The sequence below is a fragment of the Danio rerio genome, chromosome 14, assembly GCF_052040795.2.
Source record: "Danio rerio strain M-AB ecotype USA chromosome 14, GRCz13ab, whole genome shotgun sequence".
Classification (NCBI taxonomy): Eukaryota; Metazoa; Chordata; class Actinopteri; order Cypriniformes; family Danionidae; genus Danio; species Danio rerio.
In genome coordinates, this window is record NC_141034.1 from 17025450 (window position 1) to 17045344 (window position 19895).

Consider the following 19895-nt stretch of genomic DNA (forward strand, 5'->3'; position numbering starts at 1 on the left):
TCTGAGTTACTTTTTAAATGTAATGCGAGTTACATTTTAGTTTAGTTTATTTGCTTTTAAAAAATAAATTGCTGAATTTAAATGAATGGAGTCCCTTTGAATCATGCCCTCAATGAGACTGCAGGAGCACAAAAGAAAGTTGGGAGTAACTCTATTCTAATGCATTACTTTCTAAAGTAACATTCCTCAACACTGACTACAGCGACCTGTAGGATTCTATTCAAATTATTTTAATAACGAATAGTTAAAACATGATGTAAACTACCATGTCAAATGTGGAACCACAACAACATATTTTGATAGGAAATGTGTAGATCTGTAATGTTACACAAATTTGTGACTTAAGACTGTTTTCCTTTAAATGATGCAGATGAGCTGGTATTTGCATGTCAGTTTTAGAGAGTCTTTTCTTAAGACAGTAACACATGTGCAACCAAGCTACATATATAAAATAATATATAAAAAATGTTAGTATATAAAATGAAGTGCTAAAAATAGCAGAAGTATTATTTTTGTCATGTATTATTTTTATCAAGTAACATTCTCTTTAATTAAAAAATCCGAAATGATTTTTTTGTTTCAAGATTTCCAACAAACAAATTGTCAATAATACTAAAGAGAAAATATAATTTTGGCGTTCTTAAATGCTTCAGTTTAATTTACAGACCACTCATTTGATATACAGTAATGTATCGTAAGCAACATTTTAATGATACATTTCCTTAAATTAAAATGAGATTTTTAATCCAATGGTTATTTCAAAATAGCAACAACAGATTTGTATTTAAGTTACTTTGTATTAGATTGTCATAATTATCAATCTTAAAAAAAAAAAAACTATTTCTTTCATGAGAATTCATTCCGAAATGTGTTTTAACTTTACAGTGGTAAAAACGCAATTTCTGTCTAAGTAGAGAGCGCACTAAAGGATTGAAACACAGCCGGGACTCGGAGCTCTTTCCTCTCATTGGCTCCTTTCTTCTCATGCTATGCTAATTCTGGTGGATGTGCTTAACCCAGGATTAACTAACCTGTTGCCACCAACACAACGTTACCCCTCAAAATAGGCGTCTTCCAATAATAGGGACTGAACTGAAGGGTTATCATGCGTACGGATGCGTCGTGTTATTATTAGCGTGATATTTACGAGCACTAGATTGTCAACAACAGTTAGCCTGTTAGCATTGGTGTAATGATGGAGCATATAGACACAGTGATGAACTTTAAACTGAAACACTGGATTAAATCTCCACCTGGACGGTTTTCGTGTGGTTTCGGTCATAGGTAAGTATTAAATTGGGGTCATGTTGTCATTTATTATGCTATTTGTATTTGAATAATAGATACATGTTTCAATGCTACTTTAAAACATTCTTCTGTTAATAATGTGTCTCTTTATTTCAAAGACTAGACGCGTACTTGAGATGAAACATCCACAGTTTCCTTTAATATGAACAGGTAAACATTTCGATTAAGCTACTGTCATTTTAAATCAAACAACGTATTTCTGTGCAGAGGATTTTTTTATTGCGCAAATTTTAAGTTTTTTTTGTGTCTCTAGAAGAGATGTTATTTGCTAGAGGTGGAGAAGATGGCTCACTCTTCAGGCAGTTCTCAGGATGGACAGACTGACAGCAAAACCGAGTCACACACACAAGCCGTGCCAGGTTCCACCTTCACCTTTTAATCTCGATCCTGTGTCTTATTGTCTTTAATTCAGGATACTGGCACAGTGTCACTAATTCCTCTCAAGGTTGTTTGTACCTTGCCAGAATCAATTTCTATGTATTCTTTGGATACACTGCAAAAAGCTTTTCTCAAGTAGTTTTTGTCTTCTTTTTTAGTCAAAATATATATAAAAAATCATATGTCAAGAAGCATTTTCTAGATGTAAAAATATTGTTTAATTTTTCATTAAATCAAGCTACGACGACACAGTGGCGCAGTGGGTAGTGCTGTCACCTCACAGCAAGAAGGTCGCTGGTTCAAGCCTTGGCTGGGTCACTTGACGTTTCTGTGTGGAGTTTGCATGTTCTTCATATGTTTGCGTGGGTTTCCTCCGGGTGCTCCGGTTTCCCCCACAGTCCAAAGACATGCGGTATAAGTAAACTGGATAGGCTAAATCATCCGTAGTGTATGAGTGTGTATGGATGTTTCCCAGAGATGGGTTGCAGCTGGAAGGGCATTTGCTGCATAAAACATGCTGAATAAGTTGGCGGTTCATTCCGCTGTGGCGACCCTGGATTAATAAAGCCAAAAAGAAAATAAATGTATAAATAAATCAAGCTAAATAATCTGCTAATGGGGTAGGTAAAATAAAATAGTTTCAAAGTGAAAACACGAATATTTAGCTTACCCCATTGGGATATTATTTTATTTATAAGTAAAAACTTTCATAATTTTAGCATATTATTCCTGAAAACAAGAATTTTTTTGCTTTTTCAGAAAATGCTTCTTGATCTACAGTTTTTTTTAAATTGTTTTGTCAACAATTTCAGAACCCTCAAGTCAATAATCAAAACTCTAGACACAAAACTCTAAACAGGCACTACTAATAACACAGGCTCTCCAGTATTTAAAACTCTGCATGTTGTGTTCATTTCTTTAGAGAAGCCTTACATGTGCAGGTTAATTGATTCACATAATCCTTTTATCATATAAATACTACTGGAACATAACTTTAGTTCATCCACACACAAGATTAACTTCATTTTAATGAACAAATGAACAATCATATAGATGTATAAAATTTATTATACAGGTTTCGTTATGGTTTAAACATAAGTGGGAAGACGGAACAGTACAGACAGTGGAAACAATGAATTAAAAGTTTTATTCTTTCATATATATATATATATATATATATATATATATATATATATATATATATATATATATATATATATATATATATATACGTGTGTGTGTGTGTTCATATACAGACATATAATGTATAGTCACCTATATTAAATTTAAGTGCAATTCCAGCGTTATGGATATGAAATTTGCAGTAAAATCTCAATACATAAATTCACAGAAAAAGTACAGTTGAAGTCAGAATTATTAGCCCCCCTGAATAATTTTTTTTTAATGGAGAGACAATTTTTTCAACACATTTCTTTACATAAGTTTTAATAACTCATTTCTAATAACTGATTTATTTTATCTATGCCATGATGACAGTAAATAATATTTGACTAGATATTTTTAAGACACTTAAAGTGACATTTAAAGGTTTAACTAGGTTAATAAGGTTAAATAGGCAGGTTAGGGTAATTAGGCAAGTTAAAATAATGGTTTGTTGTGTAGACTATCAAAAAATGATATAGTTTAAAGGGGCTAATAATTTTGACCTTAAAATAATTTAAAAAAATTAAAAGCTGCTGTTATTTTAGCCAAAATAAAACAAATAATCCTTTTTCCAGAAGAAAATATACTATCAGACATACTGTGAAAATGTCCTTGCTCTGTTAAACATCATTTGGGAAATATTTAAAAAAGAAAAAAAATGAAAAGGGGGCTAATAATTCTGACTTTAACTGTATATGTTACCATTATATTGAAACATCTGTTTATATTTTCCAAAACAACTGGCCACAGAGGTATGGCTATGGGATCAGAAAAATATAAATCTGTTAACATTTTTTGTATTTTAAATCAGGAAAATAAGCATGTGTTTTGGATGTAAAAAAAAAGTTTTTGTACTGCACAACCCAAAGAAAATAATACTAATCAAAAGAGTTGGCTCACTACAGAACAAACATGATTGATTTTATTTTGTTGGACATTTTTGCATTTATGAGGAAAAAGCTCCATTATGGATGTGACAGATGTAAAATTGGCACTTGTGTTATTTTGGTAAATCAAATATAGATGTTTGAAAACATTAACAGAGACGTTTTTAAAGCAATATAAAATACTTGCTTGCACAAAAACGCAGAAACGGTTTTGCTATTTTAATAATAATAATAATTGTATGTATATATATATATATATATATATATATATATATATATATATATATATATATATAAATAAAAATTTTTTTGCTGCAAAAGTTTGTAAACTACCTGTGAAACAGTTTTTAAAAGAAATGTTTAAACTCACCAATGCTGCATTTGATCCAAATGTTTAATTTCATCAAAATGCATTACTGAATGAACCATTTTCTATTTTATGACCTTTAAATGTATTTTATTTACACTACTGGTCAAAAGTTTGCGGTCAGTAGGATTTTTAAATGTTTTAAATTAAGCTTATCCTGCTTAATTAAGCTTATTAATTAAGCTTATTAAGCTGCATTTATTTAATCAAAAATATAGTAGGAATTGTAAAATTGTGAAATGTTATTGCCCTAAAATAACTGTGCAAAAGTAGTTTATAATTAAATTTAATTGTTTATTCCAGTGATTTTAATGATGAATTTTCAGCGTCATTACTCCTGTCTTCCGAGTCACACAATCTTTCTGAAATCACACTAATATTAATTATTATTATTATTATTATTAATATTATTATTATTAATGGTATTAGTAATAAAAGCAATAATGACTGGAGTAATCATTGTATTGGAAACTACATACTATAAGAAGGCAGTTATTTAAAATGTTAATAAATATTGAACAATTTAACAATTTTTACATTTAATAAATGCCACCTTAATGTACAGAATAACTTTCTCAAAAAAACAAAAAAAAAACATGAAAAAAGTGACCCCAAACTTTTGACCCATAGTATATGTGATGACAGTTTTCCAGAAAATTTCAGAAACCTTTAAGGAAATATTTTGTGTCACATGTTTTGATCAGTACATCCACCCTAAATAAAACAATGAATAAAAAAAATCTGTCTTTCAGACCCCAAACTTTTGAACAATACTGCATCAATATTTCTGTGTCTTTGCCAATTAATTTTCAGTTAATTATTGTCTACAAAAGAGTAAAGAACACTTAGACATTTGTTTTTGTTTTTTTCCACTATCCAGTATAACTCAACCATTAAAAAAGTTCAAAAGACAGGTGATGTCAGTATATTGTTAAAAATGATTAGCATGATAAGTAGAAACCAATAGCATTGAAGTTTGAACATTTGCTTGTATTCTGGCATTTTCTTATTTCAAACAGATAAAACGGACAGTTCTGCTGCTGAAAGTCCTGAAAATCAACATTGTGATAATGGACAGGTCAGACACAATGTCTCATTTTAATGTGTATTGCTTAAACAATTTATCATTGATTTAAATGTAAAAAAAATGGCATTGCAGTCTCTCTATTTATCACCAGAATCTGTCATTTATCATCTTTGATTTTCTTTTCTTTGTGTTTTTTTTTACAGAGGCCTAGTTACTATTCAGAGATACTTCCTGATGAATACATTTCCAATGAGAAATATGATGGTAAGTATAGCAATTGATGTCACTTGAATGCAAAGGTCATACTGACTTAATCACTAAAATTAGTTTTAGAAAAATGACCAGTTTAATCATATTTCTGAATTTTAATAAATTGTTTGCACTCATCAGTGCAAAGGTTTCTGCTGTTTTTTTATTTTCTTGTTGCTATCTATGGTAACATAAGCTACATATATTTATTGTAGGTTTTAAATGGGTTGTGTTTAAGTTTTGTAAATCATAAACTTTGTATTCATTAATGAAGATTATTTTGATGACCAATTTGTGTTGGTCAGCAAGTTCAATTTCTGTTACAGTCATAAAGTCAGGGGTAAAGGCTTATTGTGGTCCCGCTGGACTGGGCTACAAAAAGTGTATTTGCTTCAGCAGTCTAAAAAAGCAGTTCTTCTCAACTCGACACCTACCAGAATTTTTTTGATGTCTCACTAGGATGTTTGAGGAGATCTGACTTCTTAAAGCAATAGTTTTCTTAAAAATGATTTGCTCACCCTCAAGCCATCTACAGTGTATAGGACTTTCTTTTTCAGACAGTTGGAGTACTATTTTTTTACCCTGCCTCTTCCATGTTCTATAATGATGTTGCATTGTGGGCTCTTTTTGATGCTTTCAAAAGTGCACAAACTCATCATAAAAACAACCCAGGTTAACGGATGTGTTTTAGAACAGAAATATTTGTAGTTTTTAAAATATAGTGAAATCATTGATTTCTGGTGGCTGCCAACAGCATTCTAGACAACTTCTTAGCCGACTTTTGACATGATGCCTGACACATGATGTCAGATTCAGCAGAAGATCCATGAATAAACACATCTCAAGGGAACCACTTGCCACATAAGAGCAAGAAAACTAACTGGTTTAGTGTTGTTGTATAATGTTATTTACCTTATTCTCCGCTGACGAGCGTGCGCTGCCATTTGAATCTTTATGGCTTGAGACTTCCGGTCTCATTCACTTCCATTCATTTTTTGACGTTAAAAACTGCTCATTACGCTGCTTGATGTTGCAATTTGATATTTTCTTATTATATTATTCTACTTGGTCTGTATAGTCATGCAAACATTTGTTTGTAGAGCAAGTAGTTTGACCGTTTTCTGCCGTTTATTATTCCTAGTCATTTCTCCCATGGGCGACTGAATCGGAAGTTCTAAGACAATCGCGAAAACAGGCGCACTTCCACATTTTAGAATAAGGTCAATACACCATGATCCCATGGGCCAGCCTGTACACCATTCGGTGACTTCTCACACCTGCAGCCTTTCCTTGATGGATGTTCAGGGTGCCTAGACTGCATCTCTACAAAAGTTTGAGAAAAGTTTGGCCAGAGGAGAAATGGTTGTGCCCAGCTGACCCTGGTTTCTCTCAAGGTTTTGAGTCTTTTGTCAGTTGGTGAAGTTTGTTCCTCGCCACTGGCTTGCATGGTTTAGGACTTGTGGAGCTGTGCATCGATGGATGTGCTCTTCAATGTTTGGATTTTCAGCAGTGAAAATTAAACCACAATGGATCTTTGGAAGCTTTAAAAAAGTGGCCACTGCCCAACACCATGATTACAGAGACAGGATACAATTTAAAGCTACTTGACTGTGTTGTTCTGACAGAAAAAAGTCATATGCACAGGATATTCGTGAGGGTAAGTAAATTTTGAGGTTTCCTTATTGTGGATTATCAAATTACAAAAACCTGACTGAAACAAAACTGTTTTCACCAAAACCTATATTTTTTTATGCATTTTGTAAGTAATTTCACCCAAAACCGCTTGCATTGCATTCAAGGTATACATTTAATCAGTTCATGCAGTCTTTTTGAATCAAACCCTTGACATTGGAAATTATATAGCCATGTTTTCTGTTTGACCTGCAAGCATACAGTAGTTACATTTTTGCTTTTCTGTTTTCTTCAGCTTCCTGGTACCAAAGTTCATTCACCAAATCCCTCCAGAGAGCAGAGGCTTTGTTTCGTAACCGACTGAACCCTAGCCTGAAGCGGCTTATGAGGCAGAAGAGCAAAGATGGCAGCTGGGAATCTGAAAGCGAGAGCATCGGGTCCTGTTCCTCCAGAAGTATCCAGCGTCTTGGAGAAACTCTTCAGAACCTCAGCTCTCAGTGCCACATTCTCCATGATCCTGCAGGAGGCAGATCGTTTGGCTGTATCAGGGGTCTTTCATCCTCAGAGGAAGAGGAGTTTTACTACCATCCTCAGGCTGCAGCATTTACCCAGCATTACTGCCAGCTACAACACCTGATGGACCAAAGAGCCCAGCTGCTCTTCTTCCATGAATACGCCCGACGCACACAAATGGCCACCTGCTTTGTTGCTCAATTAGGCTCGGTGTTGGAGAAAACTCAACTGCTTTTGCCTGACAAGGGGCAGGTGACTGAGCAGCCAAACTCCACCTGGAATCTCAACCTTAGAGCTTTGTGTCAAGAAATGCAGGTTCATGTGAGCCACTGGGATCTGCTCTGGGCCAAAGCACACTCTGACCTTCGCCTCCGTCGTGCCCTCTTCAGCCGCATAGAGACACTTTCGTCCATGCAGCGAACTCTGTGTTTGCTGGCCTTGCAAGCCATGCAGTTGCTGGAGCAATGCATCTACACTGCTCTTTTGGCTCTCACTGCTGCCCAGCTAGACCGTGTGCCCCGAGATGCATTGGTGGACCTTCTGTGTGCGGTTGAGCTGTACAACGAGATTGTAGAAGACACAGAGAGCCAGTGCAAGACATCTACACAAAGCTCAAAGCTCATGTTTAACTCAGATTGGCCCCAGTTGGGATCTAGCACACTTCAAAAAGCAACCGGTCCTACAATATTCCCTGTCGAGCAGCTAATGATGATTCTTGCTCAGAGTCGAGCGCAGAAAGTAGCCAAGCAACTTTACACATGGGCTTCTCAGCAGAGTAACCTCCTATTGGCGAATAACCCCAAGGAACTCAAAGGTCACACTAAACTTAACGGTCGACTTTTATCATCACCCACAATAAACTTACATACAGTACAACTTGAACCTCAAGCTGCAGTTGAAGACACTCCTCAAAGCCCCCTTCACAAACTTTGGTCCTCGAATCTCCCGTTCAATTTGTTTATCTCGCGAGACAGAGCGTGCCTCGATACTCTCTTTAAAGTTCTAGTGACCTCAACAAATCTTTTGGCTCCGCATATTCCCAAAAAGCCTCCATTAGACAGGACTGTTGATCTTGAGGACTCTGTGGTGATATGTCGTAGGGCAAGTGACGGAGAAGAGAAGCTTTTAAACAGACCCAGAATGAGCTCCAGGGCCCACGATGCTGCTGCAGTGGATCTTAGAAAGTCTGACGCTTGCGTGAAGCTCTTCTCCAATTATAAAAACCTTCTGTGGAAGCAATTTGGTAAAGCAGTCATAAGACACTTTTATTATCAGCCATATAATAGCACCTTGGGAAGCATCAACCAGTGGAATGATGAAATGCTGCTACTTTTGGTCTCGTGGCTCAAACATTCATATTTTGAAGGTACTATGTGTGGATGGTGTGAAATATTCATACCCCTGGCAATTTCTGATTTTATTTCAAATGTAAATACTAAAGTAAAGTAGCATTAAGTCTGTAAAGCTGTACAGCTTAATATTATTGATAAATGGGTAGTTCTGTTCCAAACCTGTTGAAGTTTCATTTTTTGAACCCAAAGGAAGATATACTGATTTACTATAATAGGAATAAAAAATATTATGGATATCAATGGATTCACAAACATTAATCAGTATATCTTGATTTGTGTTCAGCAGAATTATTTGCTTTTGTAAGTTTAAAATTGCTTGAATTAGGCATGGGACAATAACCGTTTTCAAGGTATATCGAGGTTTGGAAAAGTCAAGGTTTTAAAACTGCCAAAATGTTCTGTTATACTGTTCTTACGGTATTCCTACGCACACTACTCAGTAGGTACTGCATTTGAATTTGAATATAATTCTCTACTGATAGAAAAGTATGTTTTATACAGTATGAATGTGAGTAAAATGGATGGAGCTCGGACGAACTACGGATGCCATTTTGTCATTATCATTTTACATACTCGCTTCACTGCCATTCATGAATTCTCTCATGGTATATAATGGGATAGCAAAGCGTCCATCGGATGCGCACTTCAGAATCTCGCCGGAGGTCATCCGAGTTCTTCTCACATACTGTTTTTCAAATTCTATAAATTTAGACATACTACTTGGCTCGCATACTTGATTTTAGCGTACTATACAGTATGGAAGTATTCAATTTCGGATGAAGCCGTTATGTTCAAAGCGGAAAAAAGTTCTTGTTTTTTTTCTCAGACATTTCAAAATAATATATTATAGAGCAGTAATCGCACTACCGTGAAACCGCAGTATTTTTTTATCCATACTGTTAGAGTCTTAAATGGTGAGGAATGTTTTCATTTTTGGGTGAACTATGCCCTGACAGTGATACATTTTTCCTTAACTTTTTTATAGAAATTTCAGAATCATATCATTTTTGACAGACAATTTTGATAAATAAACAGTAATAAATTAAACTGAAAATATAAGAAAATAACAATATACTTTTCTACAATGATTTAATTGGCAGGAATGTTGACATTAATTAAAAAACCTTTGATTGTAAAGTAGAAAACAATCTGCATTCAATCTGCATTCAGTTTTTTTTGTTGCGAAATCAGATGTTTTTTTTTTTTTTTTTTTTTTTTTTGGCTCTTATAGTTATTTAAAATTCTTTTCTATGTCTTCCTAGATCTCATTCCAGAGGAATGTAAAGAAAGTTTAAGCGATTTTTGCTTTTATTTATTATCTACTGCTTCCTTCACTCAGTGGGATGAAAGTAAGTTAAATTAACCAAATAATGACTAAATGAGTACTAGTTGGAGTTGCTGGTCTTTTGAATGTATTCTGTTTTTCTGCAGTGAAGTGTTTGTCGCTGGGCTCAGGATTGAAAGAGAAATGTGTCCCTGGACCTAAACTGGAAGGATGTGCAATAAGGACCGCCACCATGGATCTTATTCTTCAGCTCTTCCTACCTCTCCATACAGTTCTTCAGTTACTGCAACACCCAGACATAGAGTCAGGTACTCAACTTTACACTTTTGCCATCTTCAGTATAATGGATATCTAGACAGGGTTTGTCATATTTTCATAAGTACCACCTTAAAGCAAGTTCCTATTGTTCTTAAAGGTTATAATAACATTCATTCATTTTCCTTCGGCTTAGTCCCTTAACTCAACAAGGGTCGCCACAGCGGAATGAACTGCCAACTTATCCAGCATATGTTTTACGCACGGATGCCTTTCAGCTGCACCCAGTACAGGGAAACAGCCATACACACTCATTCACACACATTCACTACAGCTATCTTAGCTTATTTAATTCATCTATACCACATTTCTTTGGACTGTGGGGGAAACTATAGCACCTGGAGGAAACCCACACGAACACGGGGAGAACATGCACACTGAAATGCCAACTGACCTAGCCTAGTAAATTTGGGCTTTTACTATAGGAATGTTCAATAAATGAGTAAAATAAGGCATGTGGGAAACCAAAACTTGAAGGTACTTTAGTGTTCATGAATTGCACAGAATACATTTTACAAAAACACATAACTTTAAAATTCAAATTTTTTGATACTGTGCCTAATCTATGATATGGAGCAAACTGTTTACCACAGTGAACAATAGTTAATAGTTACTGATGAGTTTGTAAAAGCCAGTCTTTAAAGGGAATGTATAGTTCTCATTTTGCCCAAACTCATATTATTTTAAGTGCCTGAAGAATAATACGGCATCCATCTTTGATCCAAAACCCCTTTTTTTTGTAATATTTTTTGGGCAAAATTACAGATTTCCAGTTTGCTCTGAAAAACAAACAAACAAAAAAACTGCCATCTGAATACACCAGACCTACTTTAAGTTCAGACTGCATGATTTTTAAAGTGGTCGCGTCACAGATGTTTTCACTCTGCATGACTCTCTGGGGTAGTGTTTTGTTGCTGCTTTGTTTACAATGCGAGATGGATCAGTGACAGAGGGTTTTACACTGCATGACTTTACAAAAGGAACAGTTGCCGACAACTTTGTCTTGGTCTGCAAACTACATTCTATAACCAAACGCATGCGAGAAGTGATAGAAAAAAATGCTCGGTCACATAGTATACAGTGCTCACTGCTCAGCATATATAAGTACACCCCTCACAAATCTAGCTTTTAAGTTCATATTTTCATAAGAAAGCTATACAATATTGTATTTGTGCATATACATTAGATTAGTCAGTACTGACGCCAAATCTAGAGCTTATCTAACAAAATAACTTAACAAAATAACAGCCCAAAAACTAGCACACTCAAATTTATGTTATCGAAAAATATTAAATACAAATTTTAAAAAGAGGAAAAATCCAGAGAAGCAACAAAATGGAAAAAAAATTCAATTTCTGAATATGTTTGGTGACTAAAATATTATTTTAATGAATATATCTGTTTAGTAAATCTGCACCAAAATACAAAGCCTATATTCACCTAAAAATTGATAAAAAATTTCATTTTCAAAATTGGGTGTACACAATTATGCACTGTATATTTTGTTATTAACTGCATAATGAAAAAAAAACCTTTAGTGGGGCAGAAAATTTTATTATTTTGCTCACCTGGCTTTTGAAAGGAATTGGCAATTTCTTCTCAACTTTTTTCTTTTTCGACCCGGTTGTGATAATGCTCAGATGACACGTCAAACAGACACAGGGGCTCCTACCAAATTTACACTAGTTTTTTTCTCTATTTCTTGGGTCCAAATAGACTAAAAAGAAGCCCTTTTTAACTTCTCTCCTAACCCTAACTCATACTACTGAATGCTGCTCTCTTATTGGCTGTAGGTGATAGCCGATGTTCTTTTCAATCAGAACACATTTCACACAGCATGATTTGAATCACTGACAGGTCCAGATATGTAGCATGCCAAATATCTCACAAGCAACGGCGATTCTCTCAGATCACGTCTTTGACAGTTCATACTCTGTGATTGTTACTCATGTGAATGAGCACCGATTTGCCTGTGATTTCAGGTTTTTGTCGGCGATTTCTCAAAACCTGTCAGTGAGTCAAAATCGGGATTAAAATCATGCCGTCTGAACTTGGCATTAGCGACCTACTACATCCTGTGATGCCACTTGGCGGTTCATTCCGCTGTGGCAACCCCGGATTAATAAAGTGACTAAGCCGAAAAGAAAAAGAATGAATGAACAAGATCAGCTTACCTCAGATCCAAAAGCACAATTTTTTTGGACCCATTTTCAGCCAAATCCTGTGGAGCTCTGTTGCGGTGATGGGCGCAGTTATGATCCAGAAGTAAAATAAAGAAATAGTCTGTATTATGTCTAAATTATTTATTGAAACCTTATCCATGTTTAAGCATGAGTCTACCTCTTTAACCAAATAAATGAATCAGAATGGATAATTGGCTTTGGACCCCCCCTTAGAGTCGAAAGTTGAAAAGAACAACATTTGACAAAGTCTGTATGGTCACTGATTTAAAAGCATCCTTGATAAATATTCATTTACCAAATTAAAAGTAATATTAGAAACAACATAGTAAATTGTGAAAACTGTAAAAATGCTTGTAGCGGATTTTTTTTCCCCATATAATATTATTATTTTTGTTTTGCCTCTGGTAACAATGCACCCGTCATTTATATATTACTATTTTGGACAATGATTAAGGCACATAAGATCAATTATCCTCATCCTGTTGGCACTAAAATATACTTGTTACGCGTTTGCCTAGGTGACATTGAATCCAAGAGCCTTAAGAGAAATCATCTGGCATTGCTGTGTAGGTCTGTTGCCACTGTCCACTCCTCCACTATCTGGGTTATGAGTAAAGCTTTCCAGTTTCTAGCCTCTTGGTCGATTACCAAGTTTCTGCTGGTCACACAAGGAGATCTAAAGGTAAACGGAACATGTATTGTACTAAAAAGCACCTCTATGATTTTTTTGTTTATAGTTTGATCTAACCTTTGTTTATCTTATTTTAAGGATCTCAAGGACTCAGTTGAAAGCCTGGTTCACTTGACTCGAGCAGTCATCAGAGACTCCGCCGTTCACCCTCTAATAGTTCAGCAGACAGATTCACTCTCTAAGGCACTCACAGAGCTACAAGTGAGAAATTCTAGCATTATTATACATTGCTTGCATAACATTTTAATAGGATGTTTTAATGGGATGTACTTCAAACATGTAAATTGTCATCAGTTATTTACCTTGATGTCATTCCAAACGTGTGAAATTTTTTCCTCTTTAGAACAAAAAAAGATGTTGATGATGTTTTGATATATAGGTATTTTATTCATAAAATGAACGTTATTAGTGACCAAAATGGTTTGGTTTTCTTAGGTAGATTATAAATGCCCCATCTGACGAAACATCAAGCCCACAGCCGGCCATTAAGCTTTGTCGGTCAGGCTAGTTAGTGAAGTGACATAGCAGGAAAACAATTCAGGCCAAGATTGATTACAAAGAGATTACAAAGAGTTTCGCTATATTTCTTAAATATTTGCAAAAAATATAGATTATTAGATTCTCATATTTGCATGAGCAATTCCCTCTGTGGTGAGTGACAATTGCGGTGATAATGGTAGTAAATGCTACTTTGTTTACACTTTGTCTGTCTGCGTGGGTCAAAAGATCTATTTGCCTTTTTTGAACGAGAAAACAGACTACTGCACCCGCAGAGCTGAAAGACACGTCCTCTTGCGCAGACACTCGTTTCAGTTGACTTTCGTCCGTTTGGTGTGTTCCATAAACAGCTTTTTGGTCTGCGATCCAACGTGATCCACAGTTGGGTTTAATTGTTGGGTTAGATTTGTGCTAATTGTCTGCCATTGGCTTGGTGTGTCCCAGCCCTTAGAAAGTCTTACAGGTTTGCAAAGACGTGAAGGTTTTGCTAAATCTAAATTTGATAGGAAATCAGATTATTTAAATTAAACTACAGTTAAAAAAGTTTGCAGTTTGTAAGAATACTTCTGCAAGGTTTAATTGGTTTGATCAAAATGCAGGTCTTGTGAACTTTCTATTTATCAACAAGTCTTGAAAAATAATTATAACTGTTTTCACAAAAGTTTTAAGCAGCACAACTGTTTTCAACTTTGATAAAAATAATGAGTAGGGATGTCCCGATCAGGTTTTTTTGCCCTCGAGTCAGAGTCATTTGTTTTTGAGTATCTATCGATACCGAGACCCAATCCGATACTTCTGTAATACATAAAAAAAAATAAAAAATAAATTAAGAAGAGCAAAGAAACAGATCCAGGATGTTTCTTATTTTTTATTTAATTCTCAAAAAAACAACAACTCTGTTAACAAACAGAATGCTTCTGTGAGATAGCTTAACCAATCAAGAAATAAATGACATACATTTTTCACTTTTGGACTTTAGTGCAACATTAAATATAAAAAAATCTGATATATAAACAAAATGCATCTCAACTTAAAATACCCGGCAGGCAATCCCAAGTTTACATATCTCACAGTTTGCAATGGCAATGTTGTCGTCATCAACTTTATAATACCTTCAGACATATACACATACATATATAAACCGTGTGATCGAGCCTGATTTCCGATCATATTATCGAATCTGGACATCCCCAATAATAAGAAATGTTTGTTAATCCGCATATTAGATAGATTTCTAAAGGATCAAATGGGACTGAAGAAATGACTAGTGATATTTTTTTTGTCATCTAATTACATTTAAAAAGTGAATTTATTAATGCATTTAGAACAATTATTTTAATTTGTGGTCATTTTCAATTCAAAATAAATAAATGCATTTTTGGTCATATAAAATGCATATTTGTTCTTATAAAAACAACAACAACCTGGTACAAAACCTTTGACACTAATAAAAACCTGGAAACAATCAAATTATGAGTAAGTGCACGTTTATAATATCCCTAGTTAAAAAATCCTTTACTTCATTTACTTTGCAGGCTTTTTCAGATCTTGTGCTGAGGACCTTTACCATGGACTGCAAGAAAATGTCAACGGAAATCTTTGAGCAAACGATGCCATCAGCAAGGCACTGGAGGATCAATCACAAAACTGGTACAGACGCAGTGTATCAAAATGTACACCAGGTTATAAAGGTGCTTATGCACTGCTTAGTCTTCTAAATGTGCTTAAACTTGTGTTGACAGAGTTGCCCAGCAGTCCAAGCGATTACGCAGCGTGTGCAGTTCAGAGTGTGATTGGTCAGGTTCTGGAGGGTGTTCAGCCTTTGCCAGATAATGCTCGAGTTCCTGCTCTCACTGAGGCCATGACTGCCTTCATGGAGGCCTGGATGGAGCACATCCTCAAACAGAAGATCAAGTTTAGGTAAGAGAAGTGGAGTTCAGTGTAGGATATTCTGTTCCTCTCTTCACTTTTTGTTTACATCAGTTCTCCATTTACTGCAGTATTCAGGGAGCTCTTCAGCTGAAACAAGACTTCGACTTGATTCGAGACATGATTCGTTCAGAGGAATACAGTCTCTCAGAGGAGCTGCATCAGAAGCTGCTGTCACTACGTGTCTTTCATCAGGTGGACAATGCAATTGTGTGCCTGCTTCAGCAACCTATGGCAAAACCCTACCTGCCCTCTCGCGGCTGGGAGCCCTTCAGACACTGCTGTGAGTTAACAACAAATTTATAAAGTCTCTTTTCTGATCCAAAACACAGTAAAAAAGCAGAAATACAGTGATTTAACAAAGTTATCAACGTTTGACAACCTGGAAATATACAAAAATATCTTGTATATTATATTATATATTATTAATATAAAATATTATCTTGTATATTATATTATTATTATATAGACTTGTTGATAGTGCTTTTTACAGAAGTTATTGTTCTAGAGCAACTTTACAAAGGGTGCATGTTACTGCATTAGTCAAAGTCAGGGAAAAGTTAAGGTGTATGGTGGACAATATAGCTGTAAAACTTGTACATAGTTCATTTGCAGTTGTACAATATAATGTACTGTTTGAAAAAGTTTATTAGGCAAGCTATTGTATAATGATGGTTTGTTCTGTAGACTATCGAAAAAAAAAATATAGCTCAAAGGGGCTAATAGTTGACCTTAAAATGGTTTAAAAAAAAGTGCTTTTATTCTAGCTGAAATAAAACAAATAAGACTTTCCCCAAAAGAAAAAAATGTTATCAGACCTACTGTGAAAATTTCCTTGCTCTGTTAAACATCATTTAGGAAATATTTAAAAAAGAATATAAAATTCAAAGGGGGGCTAATAATTCTGACTTCAACTCTAAGTTAAATTTTATGTATATAAGATGATTATTAAGACTTAGTGTGTAATAACAAATCTGTAACTAATACACAGTGAGTACTTTTAAAAGGCCCCTGGACTTTGCTAGTTTTCAAATTGTGGGGCAGTATGGTGGTTATGTGGATGGCATTGTTACCTCTCAGCAAGAATATAACCTGGCTAAGCCAGAATGCCAGGAGTTTGAGGAAACCCACATGAACATGGGGAGAAAATGCTGAACTTCGAAAACTGGACTGACACAGTTTGAATTTACTAGAATTTCTATGTTAAGCTGCTTTGACACAAACTACATTGTAAAAGCGCTAAAAAATAAACATAAATTGAATTAAATCAAATACATTTGATTAAGTAAACTGAAATGGACTGAGAATTTAGCTTGTCACATGACAAGTGAGATGTAAAATGGACTACTCTATATGATAAGAAAGTTGTTCTTAAGTTAACAGACAGGATCTGCTCCATGTTAATGCTTGTGTTTTTTCAGGTCCTAACAGTGCACAAGTCATGGATCAGGCAGCAGCAGGGAGTCTGAACAATCTGGAGAGTATGGACATACAAGCAGCCTGCCAGCAGGCCCTGACACAAGCCGAAAGCTCGCTGACACCAGAGCTGCTCTCGTCCACCCCACAGGAGTCTTACTTGGCTGCAGCGCAGCAGGAATGGCTGGACCTGCGGATACACAGCGGCTCACGCTGGAAACTTCCAGTGCTGCAGTGCTTCACTCGATCTGAACCTTAGTAAAGTGTCCAAAAAACAGTTATGTCTGTGTTTACCAGCTCACCTACAAACATTTTTTTGTTGTTATTCATTTTGTTATATTAGGTGCTATTAGGTCATCAGGCGTGTAAATAGCTAAGTTTCTTACCAGACAATAAAGGGAAAACTGTAGTATTTAAAGATCAACACTGAATGTACACGTGTAGCACTTGCATTTTTTTGTAAAATTTTTTATCAGTTTAACATTAATGCCTTCCTGAATAAACTGTCAAATTTATATTTTTGTGTAATTGTGTACTTTATTATTTTTCATTGCTCCATCAAAGTAACCTGAATAGAGTGATGTAGCAGTTTTGTGTAGTTTTTAACAACTAATTTTGGGATCCCAGACGAGAGGGTGCTCGCTGCAGAGCCATTTGAGGAGAGCTGAGCTCCAGCAAGGGGGAGCATGAGCTGTCGCTTTCCTCCTGTAAGCTGTTTTAATGCGTACACCAACCCCACCCCTAACCCTACCCCCAGTGACATCACTCGTAGAAGAAGTGCAAAAAAGGTGGAGCTCAAGCTTAAGCTCCCCCTTGCTGGAGCTCAGCTCTCCTCAAATGGCTCTGCAGCGAGCACCACTTGTCCCAGACTACTAGCGATTTATCCCAGAGCATTAGTCATCTATCATATAACCAAAAGGTGGCGACAAAACACCATAAATGAAACACCTCGTTTTTAAGAGCTTCGAGTGATCATCGGGTTGAACCTTCAAATACATTTTACCATATCGTTTTTACCAACACATACAGTAGTTTTGACTCTTCTAAGTGTTTATATTTTATGTTCAAGAAATTAAAAAAATAATCGAGACCTAAAAACAGTAATTTTAACATTTAAATCTGATGTAAGTTTACGTTGTGAATGAATTAACTTAATAGTAATAACTGAAATGTATTGCATTTTATATTTGCATATTTATATGCATAAACGTTGCAATATATATTACTATACAATAGCTTCATGTGAGTCATTTATAACAAATAGATTTTTAATTTATTGCAGTGTGTAGGCTAAAACGAGACATGTTACGTCAAATGCTTTAGCTTAAAAAAAAAACTTCTTAAGCATTGTATAGATAACGTAAAATTAATCTTAAATAATAGGAAGAATCCTTATTCATAGTCTCAGAATAGACTTTTAATATAGGTGATATTATCACATGGTGGCAACACAGAAATAATAATGCATTCATTGTTTGTTGAGCAATTTTTAAAAATCAAAACCAAACAGCCTATTTTAAAAACATTTACCTTTAAAACATTTTCACTGATATTAGGTTGTCTAAAAATGTCCAAAATATTTTTGCTAATTTATGAGAGAAAATTCTTTTTTTTTTATTTGGGAAAAGTCACCATTGGTTTACTATATTTTTTGCTCAAACAAGTAGCCTGAATCATAAATCCAGAGAAAATGTTAATGGTCTAGCAATATCTTAATTTCTTCCACAGCCGAATGCCTACTAAATAATGAAAAACAATTTCAAGTTATCATTCTGGACCTCAAAGGCAAGCACAACCGCTGAAGTCAAGTGACCAGCACATCTCAGCTTTACCTCTGAGCCGGAGAGCTCCGCGGCCGGACCCGCACCACGCAGCCCCTCACCAGTAATTAATTTAAATTGACCATTACGACTGCGAGGGGAGACGTATGATGAATTTTCTCAATATCATTCGCGCCCCAGAAGGCCTGTCGCACACCTGGGAAATGTATGATAATGTCTGATTGGCAGGGAGGGGGCCGTCGTCGCTGCTCCCTCCCCAGAATGCACGGCGGCTGAGTTATGGCCGCGCGGGCCCACCTTACTGTTTGGTGGCATGTAATTTGAATACAGATTAGTTGGCCCCAGTGTTCCAGTGCTTTGGCATTACCATTACTGGGGACAGTAATTTGACTGATGAACACACGGGTTATCACAAGGTCATCACCTTCAGCGAGGTAAGAGGGGGGTGGAGTGCCAGCCAAACCACTTTTGGAGCTACCAGCCAAGAAGTCTTTCGATAGCATAATTAGTTCCTTTAATTAAGAGGTGAGCCAGCTGATTGAATAAATCCGCTGCTAATGGAGCATCCGATTTCCTGTTTCAATAGCTCATGTGTATTGCTCTCTGGAAGTCTGCTGTTTAGGCAAAATGTTTGTGAACGTGTTTGTTTATGGTGTAAATTGAAACGTGGCTGTTTTTAAAAATACATTGTTTAATCTCCTAAGACTTGTCTTATTTATTTTGAATTGATTATTTGTATTTTTTGTTCACATTTGGCCATTTTTTTTCGTGGAACTCTGCTGTTTCGAGGGAAAATGTTTGTGAACATGTTTGTTTGTTGTAATTGGAAACATTTGACTGTTTTAATTAAAAGTTTAAACTATGTTTCCAAACGCTCAATCTATCTTTAATTGTTGTCTGAATTTTTATTGCTTTATTTT

General features: G+C 35.4%; 1 protein-coding gene across 4 annotated transcripts; it reads left to right on the top strand.

Moving 5' to 3' along the window:
- Positions 1–105: 105 nt before the first annotated feature.
- Positions 106–17709, top strand: ccdc142 (coiled-coil domain containing 142). Of its 4 annotated transcripts, none has more exons than XM_087281290.1 (14): positions 106–145; positions 1344–1458; positions 1562–1667; positions 5124–5182; positions 5335–5395; positions 7308–8891; positions 10140–10226; positions 10309–10470; positions 13179–13342; positions 13430–13552; positions 15385–15499; positions 15592–15769; positions 15850–16061; positions 17200–17709. In XM_087281290.1, the coding sequence occupies exons 3-14, from the start codon at positions 1592–1594 to the stop codon at positions 17451–17453; spliced, it is 3075 nt and encodes a 1024-aa protein (XP_087137416.1). In that variant the 5' UTR covers positions 106–145; positions 1344–1458; positions 1562–1591; the 3' UTR covers positions 17454–17709. The 4 variants fall into 4 exon arrangements, with proteins under 4 accessions (XP_087137416.1, XP_087137417.1, XP_087137414.1 ...); XM_087281288.1 differs by lacking the exon at positions 106–145 and adding an exon at positions 967–1284 and having other exon boundaries at positions 1407–1458; XM_087281289.1 differs by lacking the exon at positions 106–145 and adding an exon at positions 967–1284 and having other exon boundaries at positions 1407–1458; positions 1565–1667.
- The last annotated feature ends 2186 nt before the right edge of the window (positions 17710–19895 follow it).

What these genes read in the sequence shown, in the direction of transcription:
- ccdc142 (XM_087281290.1), top strand. Translation starts at nt 1,592, where the DNA reads ATGGCTCACTCTTCAGGCAGTTCTCAGGATGGACAGACTGACAGCAAA. An exon ending in AGGCACTCACAGAGCTACAA is followed by an intron (nt 13,553 to 15,384) that starts GTGAGAAATTCT and finishes TTTACTTTGCAG; the next exon opens with GCTTTTTCAGATCTTGTGCT. An exon ending in GAGGATCAATCACAAAACTG is followed by an intron (nt 15,500 to 15,591) that starts GTACAGACGCAG and finishes TTGTGTTGACAG; the next exon opens with AGTTGCCCAGCAGTCCAAGC.